Genomic DNA, 27,936 nt, shown 5'->3' on the forward strand with positions numbered 1-27,936 from the left:
CTGCGCCCAGAGGAGGGAGAGGGGTGAAGATGGCAGCGGCCCGCGAGGTTCGTCCCGTCTCTGCATGCGTCCGTCCTCGCTCCCTGGCTAACGGGCTGCTGGCGGCTTTCCCGAGCCAGGCCCCCCGCGGGAGAAGCGTGCCCGCGCTGTTTTCCCGTTGGCACCCGGAACTCTTCTGCTTCCTGCCTCGCTTTGGGCCCAGCCCCTTGAGAGAGGATCTACCTCTTCCTTCGCTCCTCGGGCCGGCCCGCCCGGCCCTCCTTCCTGGAGGAGAGGCAGACGTTTAGACGAGGGTCATTCAGACTTCTGCAGCCCGGGGAAAGGGAACTCTTCCTCTCTGAAACTCACTTGGCCGTTGGCTCAGAAACGGCAGAGGGGAAGGGTGTGGATCGGAGCTAGAGGGTGAGACTTTCTCAAGCTGGGCCCTAGCCCACCTGCCCTCTGGGAATAAAGTTTGTGTTAAGTGGTGTTAGCAGAAGAGGCCATCCCGCCGCCCGCTGTTCCACCCTTTTGTGTTCCGGCAGCGAGGGGGACGGGGGAATGACGGGAACACGGAAACCGTTCCTCTCGCCTAGACTAGAAGAGGGCCAAAACCCGTGCAGCAGCAGGCCCAGCTGGAAGAGCGCACCCAACTCCCACCGCGTGACTAGAGCCGATCTGTATCCCGTGAAGTGGTGAGGTGAAGTTGACGCGCGCGCCAAGCGTGAGAACAAAAGCACAGTTCCCACTCCTCCGAATCAGCAGCGTAAGGAAACAATTCCATCCTGTAATAGAAAAAGCATCTATTCCCAAATCGGGCCCAGAGAGCCGCGCGTCTGCCTGGGTCGGTCTTCGGCCTGCTCCCATCCTTCCCTCTAAACAGGCAAGGTCAGGAGGAGCCTGGTTGAGCTAGATATGCGTAAACCACATCTTGGTGAAGCCTCAGGGTCCAAGCACCCCCAGCCCTTCCGGACTGGAACGGAGACCCTCAAAAACAAGGTGTGTAGACGAGGCTCACGGAAGAGTTGTAGGGATTAGCAACGAGGGGACGGTGGTCCTATCCTAAGAGCAGAACCTTGCTGCTGAAGCCCACCCCATTCAAGCCCGAAGGCCTAGGGGGTACGGCCAACCCGCACGGTGACGCCGCACCCATCCCTAACCCAGATGAATTTACCCGGAGTCGTCCTTTCTAAAACCCCCTCAGCTCTGTCTCTAAAATTGCCTGAGTCTGAAGGCCGTCCTCCCTTCCGGAAGGGAGGAGATAGTCCCGAAGCAACGGCCTTGGTCGTGTGCCCGGTCCCACTAGGCGTTCTCGAAGCTGGGAAATTTGGGGAATGAGAAGGGGTGGCCAGGGTGGGCAAAAGAGGAAGAAGGAGCATTAAAAATGCGGGGGAAAAAAATGCCATTTTAAGTGCCTCCTGGGGCAGGGCTGACAATCCCAGGCCAGAGGTTTCTTCCCCAGCGAGGTCTGGGGCAGCCGCAAACCTGAGTGGGGAGGGCAGCTGGGCGTTGCCGTGGTGATCCAAGGAGAGCCCCCAACTCCACAGCCGGCCTCAAGAGATGCCTCCAAGCAGGGCCGCTACCCCACCCGAGCTTCAACTTTTCCCTGATTAAGCCAGGTCTCCGCGAGGGTCCCCGGTTCTGCTCAGCGCGTCTCCTCCGCAGGCGTTTTGGCGAGCCGGCTGGTCTCCGTTCCACCCCCGCTCCCGGCCTCTCAGTAATTCAGTGGCGGGGCAGAGCCCCAGCTGGACAGTCCGGGGGGGCAGCTGGGGTCCTTCCCGCCCTCCGGGCCGTAAGTGTCCGCGGTCCCTAGAAGAGGTACTTCCGGCAAGACTCGGTGCCACACTTGCATTCGATCCGGACCCGCTTCTTGGGCGAGCCGGTGAGACCGGCCAGCCCAAAGTTAGAGTCCATGCGGGTGCTCTCGGCGTCCACGGGGTCCACTGCGGAGGGGAGAGAGGGCGGTCGTTAGCGGCTCAGATTGAACGGGGCTGCGGGGGGAGGCCGAGGCCAGCGGGGCAGGCTTTTTGGGGAGACCATCCCGCGCCCTCCCCTTCCTCATCCTCCCCCCTCCACTGGTGACGGCCCAGCCCAGCCAGTTCTCCTTTCTCTCCTCGTGGCCGGGGGGCCCCCAGATTGAACGGGCCGGCTCTGCTCCAAGGGCTTGTTGGGAAGCAGGGGAGGGGGAGATCCATCTTCAAGGGTTTTTCGCCCAGGTGGAGCAATTTAGCAACTCCCCGGCGGGGCCGGGGGGGGACGTCCGCCGGCCACCCCCGCCACCACCTCCCCAGGGGCCTCGGGCACTAGGAAACGGGCTCCGGGGACCGGGCACCTTGCATGTTGTAGTCGAAGGTGAGCTCCTCCCCGACCCGGATGGTCCGCGTGGCGAAGAAGGCGATGCGAGGCAGTCGCTCGTCCAGGTTGTCGATGAAGACGTTGTACACCTGGAGGTTGGGGTCGCACTGCGGACGGGGGAGAAGATGGCAGGCGTGAGGTGCGGGGGCTCCGAGGCCGCTCCCCATCCCGACCCCTCGGTCCTCCTCCCGGCCCCGCCCGTACGCTGTGGTTGACGAAGTGAGAGATGTTGCCGTAATACGCGGCGTCCACGGTATACACGTCCTCCACGTAGTCCAGGTCAAAAAGGTAGGTCGCGCCCTGTCGGTCGTAGATCTGACCCCGCCGCTCCGCCTCCTCGGATGTGATGATCTGGGGGGGACATGGCCGGGCCTAGTTCAGGGAAAGGGGCAGCCCCGGGCGGGCCAGGCGGCTGCCCTCCCGCCTCCGGTTGGGACCCCAGGGAGAGGAAGAGCATTCCCCCCCTCACCCCGGCTCGGCGAGGACCGAGGGGAAGGGATGGGGTGGAGGAAGGGGCCCTCCTCGCCCAGGGCAAATAGGACGCGGGATTCCCGTCGGTAGCAGGGCGAGAAGGCCAGGCAGAGGGGGTGGGATGGGGTGCCACAGCTAAAGCCAGAGAGGAGAGAGCCTCCCCCGATTCCCGCCTGCCCACCCTCTTGGCCGACGCTTTTCTCGGGGCAGGGAAAGTGGTCTTGAGAGTGCCCCCTCACCCCCCCACCCTTCCACCTCAAGAACCTCCTCTCCTTCCAAATCCAGGTCAAGTTGGGCTTTGGATACTCCCCATCCCAGGTCCAGCTTTAGAGGGGGCATGGAGTCCCCAGCCCCTCGAGAAGAAGAGTATTGTTAATAATAATAATGGCATTTATTGAGCGCTTACTATGTGCGAAGCACTGTTCTAAGCGCTGGGGAGGTTACAAGGCGATCAGGTTGTCCCACTGGGGGCTCACGGTCTTAATCCCCATTTTACAGACGAGGGAACTGAGGCCCAGAGAAGTGAAGTGACTTGCCCACAGTCACACAGCTGACAATTGGCGGAGTCGGCATTTGAACCCATGACCTCTGACTCCAAAGCCTGGGCTCTTTCCTCTGAGCCAGGCTGCTTCCTTGTTGCCTCCTCCTCCTGCTCATTCATTCACTTGTATTTAGTGAGCACTTACAGGGTGCAGAGCACTGGACTAAGCGCTTGGGAGAGAACAAATACCATCATTATTAAGGATTATGCTGAACTATTATTATGAACTATATTTGTTGCCGATTTGTCCTTCCCAAGTGCTTAGTCCAGTGCTCTGCACACAGTAAGCGCTCTATAAATACGACTGACTGAATGAACTATTATGAATTATTATTATTAATGTTATGATTATTAATTATTAAGATTGTGGGGGTTAAGACTGGGAGCCCCAAGTGGGACAGCCTAATCACCTTGTATCCCTCCCAGCGCTTGGACCAGTGCTTCGCAAATAGTAAGCACTTAACAAATGCTATTATTATCATTATTATTATTATTATTATTATTATTATTATTATTATTATTATTATTACAGATGAGGGAACTGAGGCCCAGAGAAGACTGTGAGCCCACTTTTAGACTGTGAGCCCACTGTTGGGTAGGGACTGTCTCTATGTGTTGCCAATTTGTACTTCCCAAGCGCTTAGTACAGTGCTCTGCACATAGTAAGCACTCAATAAATACGATTGATGATGATGATGATTACAATACAACAATAAACAGACACAAAGGCTGAGCTTGGCTCTTGGATCAGATCCTAATCCTCAAAGTCTCTCCCAACCAGGAACTCGCTCTCACCCGGGTGGTCCGTTCCTGGAAATCCAAGTCCCCACTAAAGAGGGGGGGAAAAGCAAGAGTCCCAGTGAACGCTTGCTTTCCCTCCTCGGATTTCTTCCCGACATAATAATAATAATAATGATAGCATTTATTAAGCGCTTACTATGTGCAAAGCACTGTTCTAAGCACTGGGGAGGTTACAAGGTGATCAGGTTGTCCCCCGGGGGGCTCACAGTCTTAACCCCCATTTTACAGAGGAGGGAACTGAGGCGCTGAGAAGTGAAGTGACTTGCCCAAAGTCACACAGCTGACGGCGGAGTGGGATTCGAACCCACGACCTCTGACTCCAAAGCCCGGGCTCTTCCCAGTGAGCCACGCTGCTTCTCCGACACAATCCCTTCCTCTGCCCCATTCCCTCTCTCCCAGAGTCCCTGGGGCTCTCCTGGAAAGGCTACTCATTTTCAACCTGCTAGAGGAGACAAAGCAGGAGGGGCATTTTTATTTTTGGCTTATACCCCGTCCCGGGGGTCACTAAATAAGCCACAGGACACTGACTTGAAAGGGCAACTCAACACAGCCCTCTCCCCATCCCAGTCCAGCTCTCATGGATGAAACTAAGCCCGGCGGCCCACTTCCAGCCACGATTTCCCCAATTCCTCCCCTTTCCCACCCGCTCCTCCAGTCCTTGCGGTGCAGCGGGCTCTAGATTGAGGCTCGTAGTCACGGAAGCTGACTTTCCCTGGTACGTTGGCCCCTCGGGTAAGCTGCATCGGCGAGGAGGGGAAGCGAGGAGTTCCCAAGCACCCACGGAGGGACCTGCCCCAGGAAAGTCGGCAGCTAAGACGGAGACCGGGCCAAAATCCGGGACACCCGAGGCAGGAGAAGCCGTCCAAGCCGCAAACGTTGGGTCCTGACCCTTTCAAGCCGGGCTTCCGACCTCGTAGGCTCTACGTGAGCCCGCTGTTGGGTAGGGACCGTCTCTATATTCATTTATTCATTCATTCGATCGTATTTACTGAGCGCTTACTGTGTGCAGAGCACTGGACTAAGCGCTTGGGAAGTACAAGTTGGCAACATATAGAGGCAGTCCCTACCCAACAGCGGGCTCACAGTCTGGAAGGGGGAGACAGACAACAAAACTCAACATATTAACAAAATAAAATAAATTGAATAAATATGTACAAATAAACTAAATAAATAGAGTAATAAATCCGTACAAACATATATACATATATACAGGTGCTGTGGGGAGGGGAAGGCCCTACCCAACAGTGGGCTCCCTCTCCATCCCCCCCGCCTTACCTCCTTCCCTTCCCCACAGCACCTGTATATATGCACATATGTTTGTACGGATTTATTACTCTATTTATTTTACTTGTACATATTCATTCTATTTATTTTATTCTGTTAATATGTTTTGTTTTGTTCTCTGTCTCCCCCTTCTAGACTGGGAGCCCACTGTTGGGTAGGGACCGTCTCTAGACGTTGCCAACTTGGACTTCCCAAGCGCTTAGTACAGTGCTCTGCACGCAGTAAGCGCTCAACAAATACTATTGATTAACTTCTCCGAGCCTCATCTGTAAAATGGGGATTAAGACTGTGAGCCCCACGTGGGACAACCTGATCACTTTGTAGCCCCCCCCCACCAGCGCTTAGAACAGTGCTTTGCACATAGTAAGCGCTTAACGTTATTATTATTATATGTTGCCAACTTGGACTTCCCAAGCGCTTAGTCCAGTGCTCTGCACACAGTAAGCGCTCAATAAATACGATTGAATGAATGAATGAATGAATGAATGGAGCCGGCCCCAACCCTGCTAATGGTTCCCCCTCCTCCCTCCGCTTCCCTTCCGAGAAAGCCGAGCGGCGGCCGCGAGATCGGGGCCGTTAGTTTCACCCTACCCAACCTGGCCAGGGCCACTAGTGAAGCCTTCCTCTTTCTCCTCCTCCTCCCCTCTCCAGCGTCCTCAAGTCAGAAGAGGAGCCCCATGGACCGGGCCCGATGGGGAGGGGAGCGCCGGGTTGGGGACGTTGCGGGATTCATTCGTCCATTCAATCGTAATTATCAATCAATCAATCGTATTTATCGATACCTACTTATTGAACCCTTTTAGGCTGTGAGCCCCTTGTTGCCTCCTCCCCTTCCCCACAACACATGTATATACGTCTGTACATATTTGCTACTCTATTGGTTTTACTTGTACATATCTATTCTATTTTATTTTATTTGGTCAGTGTGTTTGGTTTTGTTCTCCGTCTCCCCCTTTTAGACTGTGAGTCCACTTTTGGGTAGGGACTGTCTCTATATGATGCCAATTTGTACTTCCCAAGCGCTTAGTACAGTGCTCTGCGCATAGTAAGCGCTCAATAAATACGATTGATGATGATGAGAAGAGCCCACCTTCTCCGCGCCCGCCTCACAACTTGCCCCTTGACTCAGCCAAGCGTCATCCGCTGGTCCCGCTGGGTAGCCCGGCTTCCCCCCCGCGAGCCCAGGGCATCCCCAGAGAGAAACACGGACCCCGGCACGGGCCCCCGAGGGGAAAAAATAAAAAAAGGGAATATCCCCCCCGACTCCTCTCCTCCACCCAATCTCGCGAAGACTCCCCGCATCCAGAGGCAGCGGTCCCGAGGTCGGTCGGCACCAGGAGGGATGGAGGGGGGGGAGCGGCGGGCCCGCGGGCCGGAGGGACAGCGAGGGATCGGACGTCCTACCTCGCCCACGTACTCCATCACGAAACTGTTCTTCCTGATTTTCTCCAAGGTCCGGACGCCCCAGCCGCGCCCGTTGGCGGTGCGGAAGATGCAGAGGTTGTAGCGGATGCCCTTCTGCACCACCCGGTTGGGGCACTCGTAGCCGCAGCGGCAGCGGGCATTGCACTCGTAGATGGGCATGCCGGCCTTGAGCTTCACCTGGCCCTGGCCGTTGTAGGCGAACTTGTTGAGCGAGGCCCCGGGGCAGCAGCCGTCGGCGGGGGCGGCCAGGCAGTCGCCGCACTCGCAGCCCACGGCCACCTCGTTGAGGGTGATGCCCTCTCCCACCTTGTACTCGTTGATGTACACAAAGTCCCGGGGCGGCCCGACCAGGTCGACCTCGTTCTCCACCGTGATGCGGCCCCGGTGGTTGCGCTTGGCATTCAGTTCCCGCTCCCAGCGCCGCAGAGCCCGCCGCTGCTTGGCTTTCTGCACCAGGAAGCCGGCCAGCCCCTGGTCCAGCTGCCGCAGGTGCTTCGGCTTGCCGTGCCGCCGCACCACCTCCCTCTCCAGGTCCTGGTGAAACTGCTTCAGGATGTGCACGCACTTGAGGTTCTTGCGCGGCTCCCAGGTGCTCTCCGAGTCAGGGTAGCCCCGCCATTTCACCAGGTAGAACTCCTGCTCCTGGGGGCGGCGGGTGGGTGGAGGGAGAGAAGGGGGGGACACCGGCTGTGAGCCTCACGGTAGCGGCCCAACCTTCGGCGAGGGAGCCCGTCCCGGCCGGGAATCCTCCTGCCCGGGGGATGCTTCCTCCCGCTCGACCCGCAAACCCACACGGAGCGCCGCGGATCCCTTCTCCTTGCCCCTCAGGCGGGCGGTTCAGGAGGGGCAGCTCCTGGGGGACGAGGCAAACCCGGCTCAAAGGGACGAGTGGATTCTCCCCCCCCCCGCCCCCCCACCATTCATTCATTCTTTCAATCGTATTTACTGAGCGCTTACTGTGTGCAGGGCACCGGGCTAAGCGCTTGGGGAGTCCAAGTTGGCAACATAGAGAGGCGGTCCCTACCCAACAGCGGGCTCACAGGCTAGAAGGGGGAGGCAGACAACAAAACAACACGTATCAACAGAGTAAACGGAATAGGTACAAATAAAATAGAGTGGTAAATACGTACAAACATATACACAGGTGCTGTGGGGAGGGGAAGGAGGTAAGGCGGAGGGGGAGAAGGGGGATGATTCACCTTGATTCACCACTTCCATCCGAGACCAGGGGCCGGCTCTCCCCCATCCCACACGGTGCCCGCAGGAGAAGACTTCCCGGGGCGGCCAAACCCTCGGGCCCGGGCGGCTTGTTTGTGAGGGCAGGAAGGGGCCCAACTCACCCGGACCTTCTTGTAGTCACACAGGTATTCCACCTCAAAGTCACACAGGTTCTTCCGGGAGATGCCCAAGGAAGTGCAGGATACCTTCTCCAGGCGGCACAGGTCCTGCAGCTGGCTCCACGACGATTTGCAGCAGACCATGCACCCTGGGGGAGGGAGGCGTGGTGCCCGGGGGGCTCAGACGGCCACCGATGACTTGCCAGCTACACTCCGCTACCCCCCAGAACCTACTATCTTCTGCTCCCCGCAAGACTCGCTTCTCCAACCCGGAAATCGGCTTCCTCGCTCTGGGACCCCGTCCCCTTCGGAATATCGCTCCCGGTGTTCACATCTGCCCAACGTGCCTCCCTCTTCCGTAATCCCCACCAATTATTCCGCGGCTCTAACTCCCTCCTAAGGTTTCCAGTGCCAAAGGCGTCCCCCTTCCACGCCGGGGGTGGCCCCCACGGCTTTTTGGAGCCGGTCTCCAGGCTCGCTCATTCTTCCCCGGGCTCTGAAAGGATCTTCGAGGGACCAGTCAGGGCTGAGAAGACCCCAAATGGTGGCTTTCTGGTCTGTCACCTCTTTGAAGCCTGTCCCCCACCCAGTCATCACCCCTGCCGCCCCAAAATAAAATCCGAGGTCAGAATGAAAAGTTGGCACCTCTAGCCATTTCCCCTACCTCCTCCTCCTCCTCATCAATCGTAGTTATTGAGCGCTTACTGTGTGCAGAGCACTGTATTAAGCACTTGGGAAGTCCAAGTTGGCAACATATAGAGACAGTCCCTACCCAACAGTGGGCTCACAGTCTATGTTCCTCGCTCTCTAACCCCGGAAGCATCCGTCATTATTCTAGACTTTTTTCTAGACTAGTCTTTTAGACTGTGAGCCCACTGTTGGGTAGGGGCTGTCTCTATATGTTGCCAATTTGTACTTCCCAAGCGCTTAGTACAGTGCTCTGCACATAGTAAGCGCTCAATAAATACGATTGATGATGATGATGATGATCTTCTAGACTGTGAGCCCGCTGTTGGGTAGGGACCGTCCCTATATGTCGCCGGCTTGGACTTCCCAAGCGCTTAGTCCAGTGCTCTGCACACGGTAAGCGCTCAATAAATACGACAATGAATAAATGAATGAATTCTGTTGATGAATCAGAAGTCGGCTGAGGAAAACTTTACTGCCACACTTCTCTCCTGGTCCTCTGCTTCCTTCCCTGACGGCTCCTCGTCAGCCAGCTTTGCTGGCTCTCCGTCCTCCCGACTCCTTTTAACTGCGTGTCCCGCTGGGCTCAGTTGTCAGTGGTAAACAGCAGGATCGTTGACCAGAAATCTGCCTTAAATCTCTATCTTTCATTCATTCATTCATTCAATCGTATTTATTGAGCGCTTACTAAGCACTGGACAAAGCGCTTGGGAAGTCCAAGTTGGCAACGTCTAGAGACGGTCCCTGCCCGACAGTGGGCTCACAGTCTAGAAGGGGGAGACGGAGAACAAAACAAAATCAATCAATCGTATTTATTGAGCGCTTACTGTGTGCAGAGCACTGTACTAAGCGCTTGGGAAGTACAAGCTGGCAACATATAGAGACAGTCCCTACCCAACAGTGGGCTCACAGTCTAGAAACATATCAACAAAATTCTCATCGAGCCTACAGAACATACGGCTGCAAGAATCGTCTTTTAAAATCATCTTCTAGACGGTGAGCCCACTGTTGGGTAGGGACCGTCTCTATATGTTGCCAACCTGGACTTCCCAAGCGCTTAGTACAGTGCTCTGCCCACAGTAAGCGCTCAGTAAATACGATTGATTGATTAAAACGCCTTTGGGAGCACGGCACACCCTGCTTCAAAAGTTTTCAACAGCTACCTAGTCTCACGTAAGCAGAAAAGCACGGAGAAGCAGCGCGGCTCAATGGAAAGAGCCCGGGCTTTGGAGTCAGAGGTCGTGGGTTCAAATCCCGGCTCCGCCAATTGTCAGCTGGGTGGCTTTGGGCAAGTCACTTCACTTCTCTGGGCCTCGGTTACCTCAACTGGAAAATGGGGATTAATACTGTGAGCTCCCCCCGTGGGACAACCTGATCACCTTGTAACCTCCCCAGTGCTTAGAACAGTGCTTTGCACATAGTAAGCGCTTAATAAATACCATTATTATTATAAAAAAAAGGCAAAACACTAACAGAGGCTCCAAGACTCTCCTCCAGCTATATCGCTCTTGCCACACAACAGATTGTCATACTTAAGTCATTTCCTCCCGGGCACATTCCTGACCAATGCCCCACTTTTCTGCTCATATCACCCCATGGGCCACTTTAACAGCCGTGTGACTATCTTATTATTTATTTACCTACTTCTGTTTTTATCCTTTGTGGCTGCGTTTTACCCTTTTACCTGTTGTACATCTGGCAACTGAGGACTGTTCGACACCATTAGACTGGAAGCTCATTGAGGGTAGGGATGTTGTCGCGTCTGCCATATGTTCCTAAGTACTTAGTACCCTGACTGAGCCCCTTCCTTCCTCTCCCCCTCATCCCCCTCTCCATGCCCCCATCTTACCTCCTTCCCTTCCCCACAGCACCTGTATATATGTATAAATGTTTGTACATATTTATTACTCTATTTATTTTACTTGTACATATCTATTCTATTTATTTTATTTTGTTAGTATGTTTGGTTTTGTTCTCTATCTCCCCCTTCTAGACTGGAAGCCCGTTGTTGGGTAGGGACCGTCTCTCTATGTTGCCAACTTGTACTTCCCAAGCACTTAGTACAGTGCTCTGCACACAGTAAGTGCTCAATACATACAATTGATTGATTGATTAGTACAGTGACCTATACACAGTAAGTGATATAATATATCGAGAAGCAGCGTGGCTCAGTGGAAAGAGCCCGGGCTTTGGAGTCAGAGGTCATGGGTTCAAATCCCAGCTCCGCCACATGTCTGCTGTGTGACCTTGGGCAAGTCACTTAACTTCTCTGAGCCCTAGTGACCTCATCTGTAAAATGGGGATTATGACTGTGAGCCCCACGTGGGACAACCTGATCACCTTGTATCCCCCCCAGCGCTTAGAACAGTGCTTTGCACATAGTAAGTGCTTAACAAATGCCATCATCATCATTATTATTATTATTATTATTATTATTATGATAATAGTAGCAAAGGCATTTGCTAGTATCCACTCCAGCGCTTAAGTACATTGCCTGGCACATAGTAAGCGCTTAAGAAATACCATCATTATTTATTTCTAGACTGTGAGCCCATTGTTGGGTAGGGACCGTCTCTATCGGTTGCCGACTGGTACTTGCCAAGCGCTTAGTCCAGTGCTCTGCACACAGTAAGCGCTCAATAAATACAATTGAATGAATGAATGAATGAATTTAGCAGGCATTCATTATATGCCTAGCCCTGCACTATATAAATAACCGTGGTTATTTGTTAAGCACTTATTAGGTCCCAAGCGCTGTATTAAGGACATAATCAGGTCGGACCAGGGGCCCGTAATCTAATCTGCATGAAACACTTGGGCGGATGCAAGATATTCAGATCAGTTCCGCATGGGGCTCACAATTTAAGAGGGAGAGCAAATGTCTTATCCCCATTTACAGTGGAGGAAATTTAGGCCCCGAGAGGTTAGGTGACTTGCCCAACATCACACAGCAGATAATAATAATAATAACGATGGCATTTATTAAGCGCTTACTATGTGCAGAGCACCATTCTAAGCACTGGGGAGGTTACAAGGTGATCAGTTTGTCCCATGGGGGGCTCACAGTCTTCATCCCCATTTTACAGATGAGGTAACTGAGGCACAGAGAAGAAGTGACTTGCCCATAGTCACACAGCTGACAATCGGCGGAGCCGGGATTTGAACCCATGACCTCTGACTCCAAAGCCCGGGCTCTTTCCACTGAGCCACGCTGCTTCTCGTGGCTCAGAATATGTACTATTCTCTTGTACATGTACAGAATATGTACTGTGTACAGTACAGTACAGAATATATACTATGTATTATATGTACTATTCTCTTGCACATATTTACTATTCTATTTATTTCATTTTGTTAATATGTTTTGTTTTGGTGTCTGTCTCCCCCTTCTAGACTGTGAGCCCGCTGTTGGGTAGGGACCATTTCTATACGTTGCCAATTTGGACTTCCCAAGCGCTTAGTCCAGTGCTCTGCACACAGTAAGCGCTCAATAAATACGATTGAATGAATGAATGTTTCTGTCTATATGTTGCCAATTTGGACTTCCCAAGCGCTTAGTCCAGTGCTCTGCACACAGTAAGCGCTCAATAAATACGATTGAATGAATGAATGTTTCTGTCTATATGTTGCCAATTTGGACTTCCCAAGCGCTTAGTCCAGTGCTCTGCACACAGTAAGCACTCAATAAATACGATTGAATGAATGAATACGTTTCTGTCTATATGTTGCCAACTTGTACTTCCCAAGCGCTTAGTCCAGTACTCTGCACACAGTGAGCGCTCAATAAATACGATTGAGTGAATGAATATGTTTCTGTCTATATGTTGCCAACTTGTACTTCCCAAGCGCTTAGTCCAGTGCTCTGCACACGGTAAGCGCTCAATAAATACGATTGAATGAATGAATACGTTTCTGTCTATATGTTGCCAACTTGTACTTCCCAAGCGCTTAGTCCAGTACTCTGTACACAGTGAGTGCTCAATAAATACGATTGAGTGAATGAATATGTTTCTGTCTATATGTTGCCAACTTGTACTTCCCAAGCGCTTAGTCCAGTGCGTTGCACACAGTAAGCGCTCAATAAATACGATTGAATGAATGAATACGTTTCTGTCTATATGTTGCCAACTTGTACTTCCCAAGCGCTTAGTCCAGTGCTCTGCACACAGTAAGCGCTCAATAAATACGATTGAATGAATGAATACGTTTCTGTCTATATGTTGCCAACTTGTACTTCCCAAGCGCTTAGTCCAGTGCTCTGCACACAGTGAGCGCTTAATAAATACGATTGAATGAATGAATATGTTTCTGTCTATATGTTGCCAACTTGTACTTCCCAAGCGCTTAGTCCAGTGCTCTGCACACAGTGAGCGCTCAATAAATACGATTGAATGAATGAATGTTTCTGTCTATATGTTGCCAATTTGGACTTCCCAAGCGCTTAGTCCAGTGCTCTGCACACAGTAAGCGCTCAATAAATACGATTGAATGAATATGTTTCTGTCTATATGTTGCCAACTTGTACTTCCCAAGTGCTTAGTCCAGTGCTCTGCACACAGTAAGCGCTCAATAAATACGACTGAATGAATGACTGCATCCCTCTTAGTCTACGTGATGGTTCCTGCTTGTTTTCACTCACTCAATCGTATTTATTGAGCGCTTAACGGTGTGCAGAGCACTGTACTTAGCGCTCGTTCCCCCCACTTTAGACTGCAACTCTTCAAGGGAACAGAGCAGGGCTTGTACTTCCTGAAACTCTTCCTGATGATGATGATAATGGTATTTGTTAAGTCCCAAGCACTGTAATAACAACGACAATGGTACTTGTTAAGCGCTTACTATGTGTTAAGCACCGTTCTAGGCACTGTGTTAAGAGTTAATTCATTAGGCTAATGAGTTAATTGGGTTGGACACGGTTCCTGTCCCAGATGGGGCTCACACTCTTAATCCCCATTTTTCAGATGAGGTAACTGAGGCCCAGAGAAGTGAAGTGACCTGCCCAAGGTCGCACATCAGCCAGGTGGCGGAGCCGGAATTAGAACCCAGGTCCCTCTGGCCCCCAGGCCTAAAAGCCACGCCGCTTCTCTGTGCTGCACTGTACTCAGTGGAAAGAGCACGGGCTTTGGAGTCAGAGGTCATGGGTTCAAATTATTACTCTATTTATTTATTTTACTTGTACATATCTATTCTATTTATTTTATTAGTATGTTTGGTTTTGTTCTCTGTCTCCCCCTTTTAGACTGTGAGCCCAATGTTGGGTAGGGACTGTCTCTAGATGTTGCCAATTTGTACTTCCCAAGCGCTTAGTACAGTGCTCTGCACATAGTAAGTGCTCAATAAATACGATTGATGATGATGATGATCCGACAATTGTCAGCTGTGTGACTTTGGGCAAGTCACTTAACTTCTCTGGGCCCCATTTACCTCATCTGTAAAATGGGGATTAAAACTGTGAGCCCCCCGTGGGACAACCTGATCACCTTGTATCCCCCCCAGCGCTTAGAACAGTGCTTTGCACATAGTAAGCGCTTAACAAATGCCATCATTATTATTATTATTATTACTAAGCGCTGGGGTAGATCCAAGATAAGTCCCACATGGGGCGCTCAGTTTAAGTAGGCGAGAAAACATCGACGCCCCATTCTACTGGAGTCAGAGGTCATGGGTTCAAATCCCAACTCCGCCACTTCTCAGCTGTGGGACTTTGGGCAAGTCACTTCACTTCTCTGGGCCTCAGTTCCCTCATCTGGAAAATGAGGATTAAGACTGTGAGCCCCCCGTGGGGCAACCTGATCACCTTGTATCCCCCCCAGCGTTTAGAACGGTGCTTTGCACATAGTAAGCGCTTAATAAATGCCATCAACATCATCATCAAATCCCACTATGAGAAGCAGCGCGGCTCAGTGGAAAAGAGCCCGGGCTTTGGAGTCAGAGGTCATGGGTTCAAATCCCAACTCCACCACTTGTCAGCTGTGTGACTTCGGGCAAGTCACTTCACTTCTCTTGGCCTCAGTTCCCTCATCTGTAAAATGGGGATGAAGACTGTGAGCCCCCCGTGGGACAACCTCATCCCCTTGTAACCTCCCCAGCGCTTAGAACAGTGCTCTGCACATAGTAAGCGCTTAATAAATGCTATCATTATCATCATCATCATCAATCGTATTTATTGAGCGCTTACTATGTGCGGAGCAATGTACTAAGCGCTTGGGAAGTACAAATTGGCAACATACAGAGACAGTCCCTACCCAACAGTGGGCTCACAGTCTAAAAGGGGGAGACAGAACAAAACCAAACATACTAACAAAATAAAATAAATAGAATAGATATGTACAAGTAAAATAAATAGAGTAATAAATACGTAGAAACATATCATCATCATCATCAACTGTATTTATTGAGCGCTTACTATGTGCAGAGCACTGTACTAAGCGCTTGGGAAGTACAAATTGGCAACATATAGATACAGTCCCTACCCAACAGTGGGACATATATACATATATACAGGTAATTCATTCATTTTGGTGATGAAACTCCACTGATACCTTGCATACTGAGGTGTCCCTCAAGAGGGGCTACCTGGTAAACATCTCAAGACTGAAATAATTGAATACAGCTGGGTAAGTAGGTGCTTCACCTTAGCAGCAGGGGATTTGTGCATCACTGCAGTCAAAGCCTGAATGGCTGATCTGGCCAGACTATCCAACTGCTCCTGAAACACCTTGCAGTTCTGCAGTAGCCGAATGAGATGTTCAAAGCAGTTACTGTTTAGGAAAATTGCCTGAAGGACAGGCCTGTCTGTGCAATCTAACATAGCTGTGATGGTATTATTTAACATTTGGCCTTGCAGGGCTATGAAGCGGCTCTCCCACTGTCTGGACCTCCTTTGCTTGGGCAGGGCGGCCTGGCTGTCAGCTGTATGAATTTGGGCAAGTCACTTCACTTCTCTTGGCCTCAGTTCCCTCATCTGGAAAATGGGGATGAAGGCTGTGAGCCTCCGTGAGACAACCTGTTTGCCTTGTAACCTCCCCAGCGCTTAGAACAGTGCTCTGCACATAGTAAGCGCTTAATAAATGCTATCATTATTATTGTTATTATCCCGGCTTTGCCAACGTCAGCTGTATGAATTTGGGCAAGTCACAACTTCTCTGTACCTCTGCTACCTCATCTGGAAAATGGGGATGAAGACTGTGAGCCCCCCGTGGGACAACCTGATTGCCCTGTAACCTCCCCAGCGCTTAGAACAGTGCTTTGCACATAGTAAGCGCTTAATAAAATGCCATCATCATCATCATTATTATTTACTGGTGAGGAAACAGGCACAGAGAAGCATGGTGAGTGCTTGGTTCAGACTGCTCAATTCATTCAATCGTATTTATTGAGCACTAACTGTGCAGAGCACTGTACTAAGCGCTGAATGAATGCCTAAACTACAATGGTCCCCATTCATTCATTCATTCAATCGTATTTATTGAGCGCTTACCGTATGCAGAGCACTGTACTAAGCGCTTGGGAAGTACAAGTTGGCTCCCCAATATCCGTTGCGCCCCAGCTCTCAGGTGAAGGGGCCCAAAGACAACATCTCAGGCAGAAGAGAAGCAGCAAGACTCTGGGCTCCTCAAGCTCTGAAATTTCTTCCAACCAATCAATCGTATTTATTGAGCGCTTACTGTGTGCAGAGCACTGTGCTAAGCGCTTGGGAAGTACAAGTTGGCTCCTGAGTATCCGTTGTGTCCCGGTTCTCGGGTGGAGGGGTCCAAAGCCAACATTTCGGGCTCCTGTTATGCCCTGCTCTTCTGGCCAACAGCAGACGAGAAGCAGCAGGACTCTGGGCTCCTCAAGCTCTGAAATTTCTTCCAATCAATCAATCAATCGTATTTATTGAGCGCTTACTGTGTGCAGAGCACTGGACTAAGCGCTTGGGAAGTACAAGTTGGCAACATATAGAGACGGTCCCTACCCAACAGTGGGCTATTTATTTATTTATCCTCTATTTATTTATTTATTTATTTATTTTACTTGTCCATATCTATTCTATTTATTTTGTTAGTATGTTTGGTTCTGTTCTCCGTCTCCCCCTTTTAGACTGTGAGCCCACTGTTGGGTAGTGACCGTCTCTACATGTTGCCAACTTGTACTTCCCAAGCGCTTAGTCCAGTGCTCTGCACACAGTAAGCGCTCAATAAATACGATTGATTGATTGAATGATTGATTGGGCTCACAGTCCAGACGACAGCTGTCCGAGAGACTTTCGCTGGTCACAGGTGAGCTCACAGCCAGTGGCGCCAAACACAGGTCATGGGTTCGAATCCCTGCCTCGCCACTTGTCAGCTGTGTGACTTTGGGCAAGTCACTTCTCTGTTCCTCAGTTACCTCATCCGTCAGGTGGGGATGGAGACTGTGAGCCCCCCGTGGGACAACCTGATCACCTTGCAACCTGCCCAGCGCTTAGAAGAGTGCTTTGCACATAGTAAGCGCTTAACAAATACCATCATCAGCATCATCAAATGCTGGAGTTGAGCATCTTGTGGAGAAGCCCCTGGTTCCTCCACAACCTCTAGATCACTGACGGTTGAGTTTCAATGCGACGGCGATGGCCTGCCACCGCTTCACGTATCAGCGAGCCCGTCCGCCACCTCACATGTTCGTGAGCCCGTCAGTAGCTGCCACGGGATAAGATGATTGATTGATTGATTATTTGTACATATTTATTCTATTTATTTTACTTTGCCTGACCGGAATACACTAGGAAGGCTTTAATTCTTAGCTTTAATTTTTAGTTTTAACCCCCTCTCCATTCCCCCCTACCTTACCTCCTTCCCCTCCCCACAGCACCTGTATATATGTATATATGTTTGTACATATTTATTACTCTATTTATTTATTTTATTTGTACATATTTATTCTATTTATTTTACTTTGCCTGACCGGGATACATTAGGATGGCTTTAATTCTTAGCTTTAATTTTTAGCTTTAACCCCCTCTCCATTCCCCCCACCTTACCTCCTTCCCCTCCCCACAGCACCTGTATATATGTTTGTACATATTTATTACTCTATTTTATTTGTACATATTTATTCTATTTATTTTACTTTGCCTGACTGGAATACATTAGGATGGCTTTAATTCTTAGCTTTAATTTTTAGCTTTAACCCCCTCTCCATCCCCCCCCGCTTTACTTCCTTCCCTTCCCCACAGCACCTGTATATATGTATATATGTTTGTACATATTTATTACTCTATTTATTTTATTTGTACATATTTATTCTATTTATTTTACTTTGTTAATATGTTTTGTTCTCTGTCTCCCCCTTCTAGACTGTGAGCCCACTGTTGGGTAGGGACCGTCTCTATACGTTGCCAACTTGTACTTCCCAAGCGCTTAGTACAGTGCTCTGCACACAGTAAGCGCTCAATAAATACGATTGAATGAATGAATGAATCTCCGTAATGCCAGAGGCCTGAACTTGCAGCAGAATGAAGAGGCTTAAATTCTCCTTTTAGACACAGATTTGGATGAGTGAATATGGGGCTTGACCTTTGGGGTCTTTTGCTACCATCATCCACCTGGAGTCCGACACCCAAAACCGAGAGTTTTTATCCTATTCAGCGCTAAAGGTCATTTAAACCTGTTGCATTCCTTCCTTTGTGAGAATAATTGGCCAGCCTTAGTCCTCTAAGTGAAAGCGTTGGGGGCCAGATCGCATAGCTCTATTCCTCTTCCAGTCCCTAACCCAGCACCCAACCCAGAAGGGAAAATAAAAGAGGAAGCTCTCTATCCTACGATCAAAAGGGAACCGATTCAGCATGCCTCTTTTTAAAAATGTATTTTTAAAAAAACCACAAAACACAAAAATCCCAACACCGCTTCAGGTATAACCAAGCCTGGGCTCTTGTACATGTTTACTATTCTATTTATTTTGTTAATGACGCGCATTTAGCTTTAATTCTATTTGTTCTGATGACTTTGACACCTGTCTACATGTTTTGTTTGGTTGTCTGCCTCCCCTCCCCTTTACTATATGCTTTACATATATTTTATTTGTACATATTTATTCTATTTATTTTACTTTGCCTGACTGGAATACATTAGGATGGCTTTAATTCTTAGCTTTAATTTTTAGCTTTAACCCCCTCTCCATCCCCCCCGCTTTACTTCCTTCCCTTCCCCACAGCACCTGTATATATGTTTGTACATATTTATTACTCTATTTATTTATTTTATTTGTACATATTTATTCTATTTATTTTACTTTGTCAATATGTTTTGTTCTCTGTCTCCCCCTTCTAGACTGTGAGCCCACTGTTGGGTAGGGACCGTCTCTAGAGGTTGCCAACTTGTACTTCCCAAGCGCATAGTACAGTGCTCTGCACACAGAAAGCGCTCAATAAATATGATTGAATGAATGAATGAATCTCCGTAATGCCAGAGGCTTTGCATATAGTAAGCGCTTAATAAAAAATGCCGTCATCATCACCTTGAAGGGTTTTAAAGACTACAGGATGGACTCTGTGTCACGCGGCTCAATCTTCAAAATGTTCACTTCTGGTGCTGCTTTTTAGGCTGATTTCTTCGGATGAACAGCCCTAGGATGGTAGCCTTGACTGAATAGACACAGCCTTCCAGTCACCGGGCTATGGGAAACCCTACTTGATGTATTAAGCTATGAAAGGGCGTTTTATTCACCTGATGTATGGTGGCGGGACATCTTTTGAGATGGAAATATAAAAACGGGGGGCGGGGGAGGAATATGTGGTGTCTGAGCTTCCTGAAAGAGGGGAGACAGATGCCTTTGAAACCCATATTCACACACCACACAAGTCTCCCCAAATCACTTCCGCATGAAGGATAAAAAAGATAAAGATAGAGAATGGGCATCGACTTAAAATATATAGATTTTAAATGTGGCACGTCTCCCCGGGCCGCCCCTTGACATTTCAAGACGTTTCTGGTTTCATTTTTGTGACATTTGAGAATCATTCAAGGTCACTGCCATCTCGGAACCCTTAGGGGAGTGGGATCGTTCATTCACTCATTCAATCGTATTTATTGAGCGCTTACTGTGTGCAGAGCACTGGACTAAGCGCTTGGGAAGGACAAGTTGGCAACATCTAGAGGCGGTCCCTACCCAACAGCGGGCTCACAGTCTAGAAGGGGGAGACAGACAACAAAACATAGCAACAAAATAAAATAAATAGAATAAATATGTACAAATTATTTAAAATAGAGAACTAAATACGTACAAACGTATATACACATATCACAGGCCCTATCCCAAGGTCATTTTAAAAATTGGGTCAGGGGCAAGTGAGGATATATAAAACACCTTAGGAAAAGGAAATATGAGGCTTCTGAATCCAAGAGATACTGACCGACAATCAATGGTATTTATTGAGTGCTTATTATGTGCACTCATTCATTCATTCAATCGTATTTATCAATCAATCAATCAATCAATCGTATTTATTGAGCGCTTACTATGTGCAGAGCACTGTACTAAGCGCTTGGGAAGTACAAATTGGCAACACATAGAGACAGTCCCTACCCAACAGTGGGCTCACAGTCTAAAAGGGGGAGACAGAGAACAGAACCAAACATACCAACAAAATAAAATAAATAGGATAGAAATGTACAAGTAAAATAAATAAATAAATAAATAGAGTAATAAATATGTACAACCATATATACATATATACAGGTGCTGTGGGGAAGGGAAGGAGGTAAGATGGGGGGATGGAGAGGGGGACGAGGGGGAGAGGAGGGAAGGGGCTCAGTCTGGGAAGGCCTCCTGGAGGAGGGGAGCTCTCAGCAGGGCCTTGAAGGGAGGAAGAGAGCTGAGCACTTACTGAGCACTTACTGTGTGCAGAGCACTGGACTAAGCGCTTGGGAAGTCCAAGTCGGAAACATAGAGAGACAGTCCCTACCCAACAACGGGCTCACATGGGTTCGAATCCCGGCTCCGCCACATGTCTGCTGTGTGACCTTGGGTAAGTCACTTAACTTCCCTGAGCCTCAGTTCCCTCATCTGTAAAATGGGGATTGACTGTGAGCCCCACGTGGGACAACCTGATCACGTTGTATCCCCCCAGCGCTTAGAACAGTGCTTTGCACATAGTAAGTGCTTAACAAATGTTATTATTAGTATTCCAGCGCTTAGAACAGTGCTTTGCACATAGTAAGCGCTTAACAAATGCCATTATTATTTAGAAGGGGGAGACAGACAACAAAACAAAACATGTAGACAGGTGTCAAAGTCATCAGAACAAATAGAATTAAAGCTAAATCATCATCATCATCAATCGTATTTATTGAGCGCTTACTATGTGCAGAGCACTGTACTAAGCGCTTGGGAAGTACAAATTGGCAACATATAGAGACAGTCCCTACCCAACAGTGGGCTCACAGTCTAAAAGGGGGAGTAATAATGGCATTTATTAAGCGCTTACTATGTGCAAAGCACTGTCCTAAGCACTGGGGAGGTCACAAGGTGATCAGGTTGTCCCACGTGGGGCTCACAGTCTTAATCCCCATTTTACAGATGAGCTAAATGAGGCTCAGAGAAGTGAAGTGACTTGCCCAAAGTCACCCAGCTGACAAGTGGCAGAGCTGGGATTCGAACCCATGACCTCTGACTCCAAAGCCCGGGCTCTTTCCACTGAGCCACGCTGCTAAATGCACATCATTAACAAAATAAATAGAATAGTAAACATGTACAATCAGTCAATCAATCAATCGTATTTATTGAGCGCTTACTGTGTGCAGAGCACTGTACTAAGCGCTTGGGAAGTACAAGTTGGCAACATATAGAGACAGTCCCTACCCAACACTGGGCTCACAGTCTAACAGGGGGAGAGTACAAGTAAAAGAGAGTAATAAATCTGTACAAATATATATACAAGCCCACTGTGGGGCAGGGCTTAAGTGACTTAATAATGATGACATTTATTGATGGCATTTATTAAGCGCTTATTATGTGCCAAGTACAGGTCTAAGCGCTGGGGAGGTTACAAGGTGGTCAGGTGGTCCCATGTGGGGCTCACAGTCTTCATCCCCATTTGACAGATGAGGGAACTGAGGCCCAGAGAAGTGACTTAATAATGATGGTATTTATTAATAATAATAATAATAATGATGGCATTTATTAAGCACTATGTGACAAGCACTGGTCTAAGCGCTGGGGAGGTTACAAGGTGATCAGGTGGTCCCACGTGGGGCTCACAGGCTTCATCCCCATTTGACAGATGAGGGAACTGAGGCACAGAGAAGTGACTTGACCAAAGTCACACAATTGACAAGGGGCGGAGTCGGGATTAGGGTAATAATAATGATAATGGCATTTGTTAAGCGCTTACTATGTGCCAAGCACTGGTCTAAGCACTGGGGAGGTTACAATCAATCAATCAATCAATCGTATTTATTGAGCGCTTACTATGTGCAGAGCACTGTACTAAGCGCTTGGGAAGTACAAATTGGCATCACATAGAGACAGTCCCTACCCAACAGTGGGCTCACAGTCTAAAAGGGGGAGACAGAGAACAGAACCAAACATACCAACAAAATAAAATAAGTAGGATAGAAATGTACAAGTAAAATAAATAGAGGCCCCACATGGGACCACCTGATCACCTCGTAACCTCCCCAGCGCTTAGACCAGTACTTGGCACATAGTAAGCGCTTAACAAATGCCATTACTATTATTATTATCAATAAATACCATCATTATTAAGTCACTTCTCTGGGCCTCAGTCCCCTCACCTGTCAAATGGGGGATGAAGCCTGTGAGCCCCACGTGGGACCACCTGATCACCTCGTAACCTCCCCAGCGCTTAGACCAGTGCTCGCCACATAGTAAGCGCTTAATAAATACCATCATTATTACTATTAATAATCAATGCCATCATTATTAAGTCACTTCTCCGGGCCTCAGATCCCTCATCTGTCAAATGGGGGATGAGGCCTGTGAGGCCCACATGGGACCACCTGATCACCTTGTAACCTCCCCAGCACTTAGACCAGTACTTGGCACATAATAAGCGCTTAATAAATGCCATCAATAAATGTCATCATTATTAAGTCACTTCTCCAGGCCTCAGTTCCCTCATCTGTCAAATGGGGATGAAGACCGTGATCCCCACGTGGGATCACCTGATCACCTTGTAACCTCCCCAGCGCTTAGAACAGTGCTTGTCACACAGCGCTTAACAAATGCCATCATTGTTAAGTCACTTCTCCGGGCCTCAGTTCCCTCATCTGTCAAATGGGGATGAAGCCTGTGAGCCCCACATGGGACCACCTGATCACCTCGTAACCTCCCCAGCGCTTAGACCAGTACTTGGCACATAGTAAGCGCTTAACAAATGCCATCATTATTATTATTATCAATAAACACCATCATTATCAAGTCACTTCTCCGGGCCTCAGTCCCCTCATCTGTCAAATGGGGGATGAAGACTGTGAGCCCCACGTGGGACCACCTGATCACCTTGTAACCTCCCCAGCGCTTAGAACAGCGATTGTCACATAGTAAGCGCTTAATAAATGCCATCATCATTATTACTATTAATCAATGCCATCATTATTAAGTCACTTCTCCGGGCCTCAGCTCCCTCATCTGTCAAATGGGGATGAAGACTGTGAGCCCCACGTGGGCCCACCTGATCACCTTGGAACCTCCCCAGTGCTTAGACCAGTGCTTGTCACATACTCAGCGCTTAACAAATGTCATTATCATCATTATTATTACTCTAATCCCGACTCCGCCCCTTGTCAATTGTGTGACTTTGGTCAAGTCACTTCTCTGGGCCTCAGTTCCCTCATCTGTCAAATGGGGATGAAGACTGTTAGCCCCACATAGGACCACCTGATCACCTTGTAACCTCCCCAGCGCTTAGACCAGTGCTCGTCACATAGTAAGCGCTTAATAAATGCCATTATTATTAATCAATACCATCATTATTAAGTCACTTCTCCGGGCCTCAGTTCCCTCACCTGTCAAATGGGGATGAAGCCTGTGAGTCCCACATGGGACCACCTGATCACCTCGTAACCTCCCCAGCGCTTAGACCAGTGCTTGTCACATAATAAGCGCTTAATAAATAAATGCCATCAATAAATGTCGTCATTATTAAGTGACTTCTCTGGGCCTCAGTCCCCTCATCTGTCAAATGGAACTGAAGACTGTGAGCCTCCCGTGGGACAACCTGATCACCTCGTAACCTCCCCAGCGCTTAGACCAGTGCTCGGCACATAGTAAGCGCTTAATAAATGCCGTTATTATTAATCAATACCATCATTATTAAGTGACTTCTCCGGGCCTCAGGCCCCTCATCTGTCAAATGGGGATGAAGACTGTGAGCCCCACGTGGGACCACCTGATCACCTCGTAACCTCCCCAGTGCTTGGCACATAGTAAGCGCTTAATAAATGCCATTATTACTATTATTAATCAATGCCATCATTATTAAGTGACTCCTCCGGGCCTCAGTCCCCTCATCTGTCAAATGGGGGATGAAGCCTGTAAGCCCCACGTGGGACCACCTGATCACCTCGTAACCTCCCCAGCGCTTGGCACACAGTAAGCGCTTAATAAATGCCATTATTACTATTATTAATCAATGCCATCATTATTAAGTCACTCCTCCGGGCCTCAGTCCCCTCACCTGTCAAATGGGGGATGAAGCCTGTGAGCCCCACGTGGGACCACCTGATCACCTAGTAACCTCCCCAGCGCTTAGACCAGTACTTGGCACATAATAAGCGCTTAATAAATGCCATCAATAAATCTCATCATTATTAAGTGACTTCTCCGGGCCTCAGTTCCCTCAACTGTCAAATGGAGATGAAGCCTGTGAGCCCCACATGGGACCACCTGATCACCTCGTAACCTCCCCAGCGCTTAGACCAGTGCTTGGCACATAATAAGCGCTTAATAAATGCCATCAATAAATGTCATCATTATTAAGTCACTTCTCCGGGCCTCAGTTCCCTCATCTGTCAAATGGAGATGAAGACTGTGAGCCCCCCGTGGGACAATCTGATCACCTCGTAACCTCCCCAGCTCTTAGACCAGTGCTCGGCACATAGTAAGTGCTTAATAAATACCATCATTATTATTATTAATAATCAATGCCCTCATTATTAAGTCACTCCTCCGGGCCTCAGTCCCCTCACCTGTCAAATGGGGATGAAGCCTGTGAGCCCCACGTGGGACCATCTGATCACCTCGGAACCTCCCCAGTGCTTGGCACACAGTAAGCGCTTAATAAATGCCATCATTATTATTATTAATAATCAATGCCATCATTATTAAGTGACTCCTCCGGGCCTCAGTCCCCTCACCTGTCAAATGGGGGATGAAGCCTGTGAGCCCCACGTGGGACCACCTGATCACCTCGTAACCTCCCCAGCGCTTGGCACACAGTAAGCGCTTAATAAATGCCATTATTACTATTATTAATCAATGCCATCATTATCAAGTCACTTCTCCGGGCCTCAGTCCCCTCACCTGTCAAATGGGGGATGAAGACTGTGAGCCCCACGTGGGACCACCTGATCACCTCGTAACCTCCCCAGTGCTTGGCACACAGTAAGCGCTTAATAAATGCCATTATTATTATTATTAATCAATGCCCTCATTATTAAGTCACTTCTCCGGGCCTCAGTCCCCTCATCTGTCAAATGGAGATGAAGCCTGTGAGCCCCACGTGGGACCACCTGATCACCTTGGAACCTCCCCAGTGCTTAGACCAGTACTTGGCACACAGTAAGCGCTTAATAAATGCCATCATTATTAAGTCACTTCTCCGGGCCTCAGTTCCCTCACCTGTCAAATGGGGGATGAAGCCTGTGAGCCCCACATGGGACCACCTGATCACCTCGTAACCTCCCCAGCGCTTAGACCAGTGCTTTGCACATAGTAAGCGCTTAATAAAGGCCATCATTACTAAGTGACTCCTCCGGGCCTCAGTCCCCTCATCTGTCAAATGGGGGATGAAGCCTGTGAGCCCCACGTGGGACCACCTGATCACCTCATAACCTCCCCAGCGCTTAGACCAGTGCTCGTCACATAGTAAGCGCTTCACAAATGCCATCATTATTATTATTAATCAATGCCATCATCACTAAGTCACTTCTCCGGGCCTCAGTCCCCTCACCTGTCAAATGGGGATGAAGCCTGTGAGCCCCACATGGGACCACCTGATCACCTCGTAACCTCCCCAGTGCTTGGCACACAGTAAGCGCTTAATAAATGTCATCATTATTATTATTAATAGTCAATGCCATCATTATTAAGTCACTTCTCCGGGCCTCAGTCCCCTCACCTGCCAAATGGGGATGAAGCCTGTGAGCCCCACGTGGGACCACCTGATCACCTCGTAACCTCCCCAGCGCTTAGACCAGTGCTCGGCACATAGTAAGCGCTTCACAAATGCCATCATTATTATTATTAATCAATGCCATCATTATTAAGTCACTTCTCCGGGCCTCAGTCCCCTCACCTGTCAAATGGGGGATGAAGCCTGTGAGCCCCACATGGGACCACCTGATCACCTCGTAACCTCCCCAGCGCTTAGACCAGTACTTGGCACATAGTAAGCGCTTAATAAATACCATCATTATTATTATTAATAATCAATGCCATCATTATTAAGTCACTTCTCCGGGCCTCAGTCCCCTCACCTGTCAAATGGGGGATGAAGCCTGTGAGCCCCACATGGGACCACCTGATCACCTCGTAACCTCCCCAGTGCTTGGCACACAGTAAGCGCTTAATAAATGCCATCATTATTATTATTAATAATCAATGCCCTCATTATTAAGTGACTCCTCCGGGCCTCAGTCCCCTCACCTGTCAAATGGGGGATGAAGCCTGTGAGCCCCACATGGGACCACCTGATCACCTCGTAACCTCCCCAGTGCTTGGCACACAGTAAGCGCTTAATAAATGCCATCATTATTATTATTAATAATCAATGCCCTCATTATTAAGTCACTCCTCCGGGCCTCAGTCCCCTCACCTGTCAAATGGGGGATGAAGCCTGTGAGCCCCACGTGGGACCACCTGATCACCTCGTAACCTCCCCAGTGCTTGGCACACAGTAAGCGCTTAATAAATGCCATCATTATTATTATTATCAATAAATACCATCATTATTAAGTCACTCCTCCTGGCCTCAGTCCCCTCACCTGCCAAATGGGGATGAAGCCTGTGAGCCCCACGTGGGCCCACCTGATCACCTCGTAACCTCCCCAGCGCTTGGCACACAGTAAGCGCTTAATAAATGCCATTATTATTATTATTATTATCAATGAATGCCATCATTATTAAGTGACTTCTCCGGGCCTCAAGCGCTTAGACCAGCGCCTGTCACGTAGTAAGCGCTTCCCAAACCCCTCCGCCATTACTCCTTCCAAAGGGGGGGACACGACGGACTTCGTGTTCCGCCTCCCCCTCCTCGACCGTCGGGGGGGGGGGGGGGGAGGGGCGGCCTCAACCTGTGGCCGGCTGCCCGAGCGCTCAGCACAGTGCTCCGCGCGCAGGGGGCGCTCAATAGATAGCTGAGGGGACGAACGTCCGGCGGGGACCGTTTTGGCCGCAGCGTCTCTCCCAGAGTGGGCGCCGCGCCCCCCCTCAGGGTCGCCTCAGGACGGCCGCCCGCCTTCCCGCGCACGGCGCCACACGGACGCGCATCCGGGCGCGCGCGCGCGCCCCCCTGCGATGGGCGCGCGCACGCGCGCGCGGGGGGGGGTCGCGGTCGCCTCAGCCGCGCGCCCCCCCCATCTCGCGCCGCCGCCACGCGCGCGCGCGCGCGCGCGCCGGGCTCGCCTCACCTTTTAAATTTTCCGCCATTTTCCCGCCGCTAACGACATTCGCGCGGCCCGGCGCGAGGGAGGCTGCGCGGCCAGGAGGGGGCGGAGCCACTGAAGAGGGAGGGCGGGACCCCCGCCGATTGGGCCGGGAGGGGCCCGAGCGGCGGGACGGCCCTCCAATAGCCGCGCAGGGAGGCCGGCCGGCCGTCCAATCGCTGAGCGCAGGGCAGCGGGACGTCCGCCCAAT

The 27,936-nt window shown here is 49.9% G+C and overlaps 1 protein-coding gene across 1 annotated transcript; it reads right to left on the reverse strand.

Annotated features, from left to right (window-relative positions):
* Positions 1-765: 765 nt before the first annotated feature.
* SUV39H1 (suppressor of variegation 3-9 homolog 1) lies at positions 766-27,724 on the reverse strand. Its single transcript, XM_038747999.1, has 6 exons — positions 27,711-27,724; positions 8,197-8,342; positions 6,836-7,498; positions 2,539-2,685; positions 2,312-2,441; positions 766-1,922 (listed from the first exon to the last, which is right to left on the reverse strand). Exons 2-6 carry the CDS (start codon positions 8,335-8,337, stop codon positions 1,789-1,791), a joined length of 1,215 nt encoding a protein of 404 aa, XP_038603927.1. The 5' UTR covers positions 8,338-8,342; positions 27,711-27,724; the 3' UTR covers positions 766-1,788.
* Between the last annotated feature and the right edge of the window lie 212 nt (positions 27,725-27,936).

The sequence above is a fragment of the Tachyglossus aculeatus genome, chromosome 6, assembly GCF_015852505.1.
Source record: "Tachyglossus aculeatus isolate mTacAcu1 chromosome 6, mTacAcu1.pri, whole genome shotgun sequence".
Lineage (NCBI taxonomy): Eukaryota > Metazoa > Chordata > Mammalia > Monotremata > Tachyglossidae > Tachyglossus > Tachyglossus aculeatus.

Bases quoted from the DNA above. Each gene is read 5' to 3' on its own strand.
- SUV39H1 (XM_038747999.1), bottom strand. From the start codon at position 8,337: ATGGTCTGCTGCAAATCGTCGTGGAGCCAGCTGCAGGACCTGTGCCGC. The intron at 2,442-2,538 runs GTACGGGCGGGG...CCCCGTCCGCAG, and splicing joins CTCACTTCGTCAACCACAGC to TGCGACCCCAACCTCCAGGT. The intron at 1,923-2,311 runs GTGCCCGGTCCC...TCCCCTCCGCAG, and splicing joins CTTCGACTACAACATGCAAG to TGGACCCCGTGGACGCCGAG.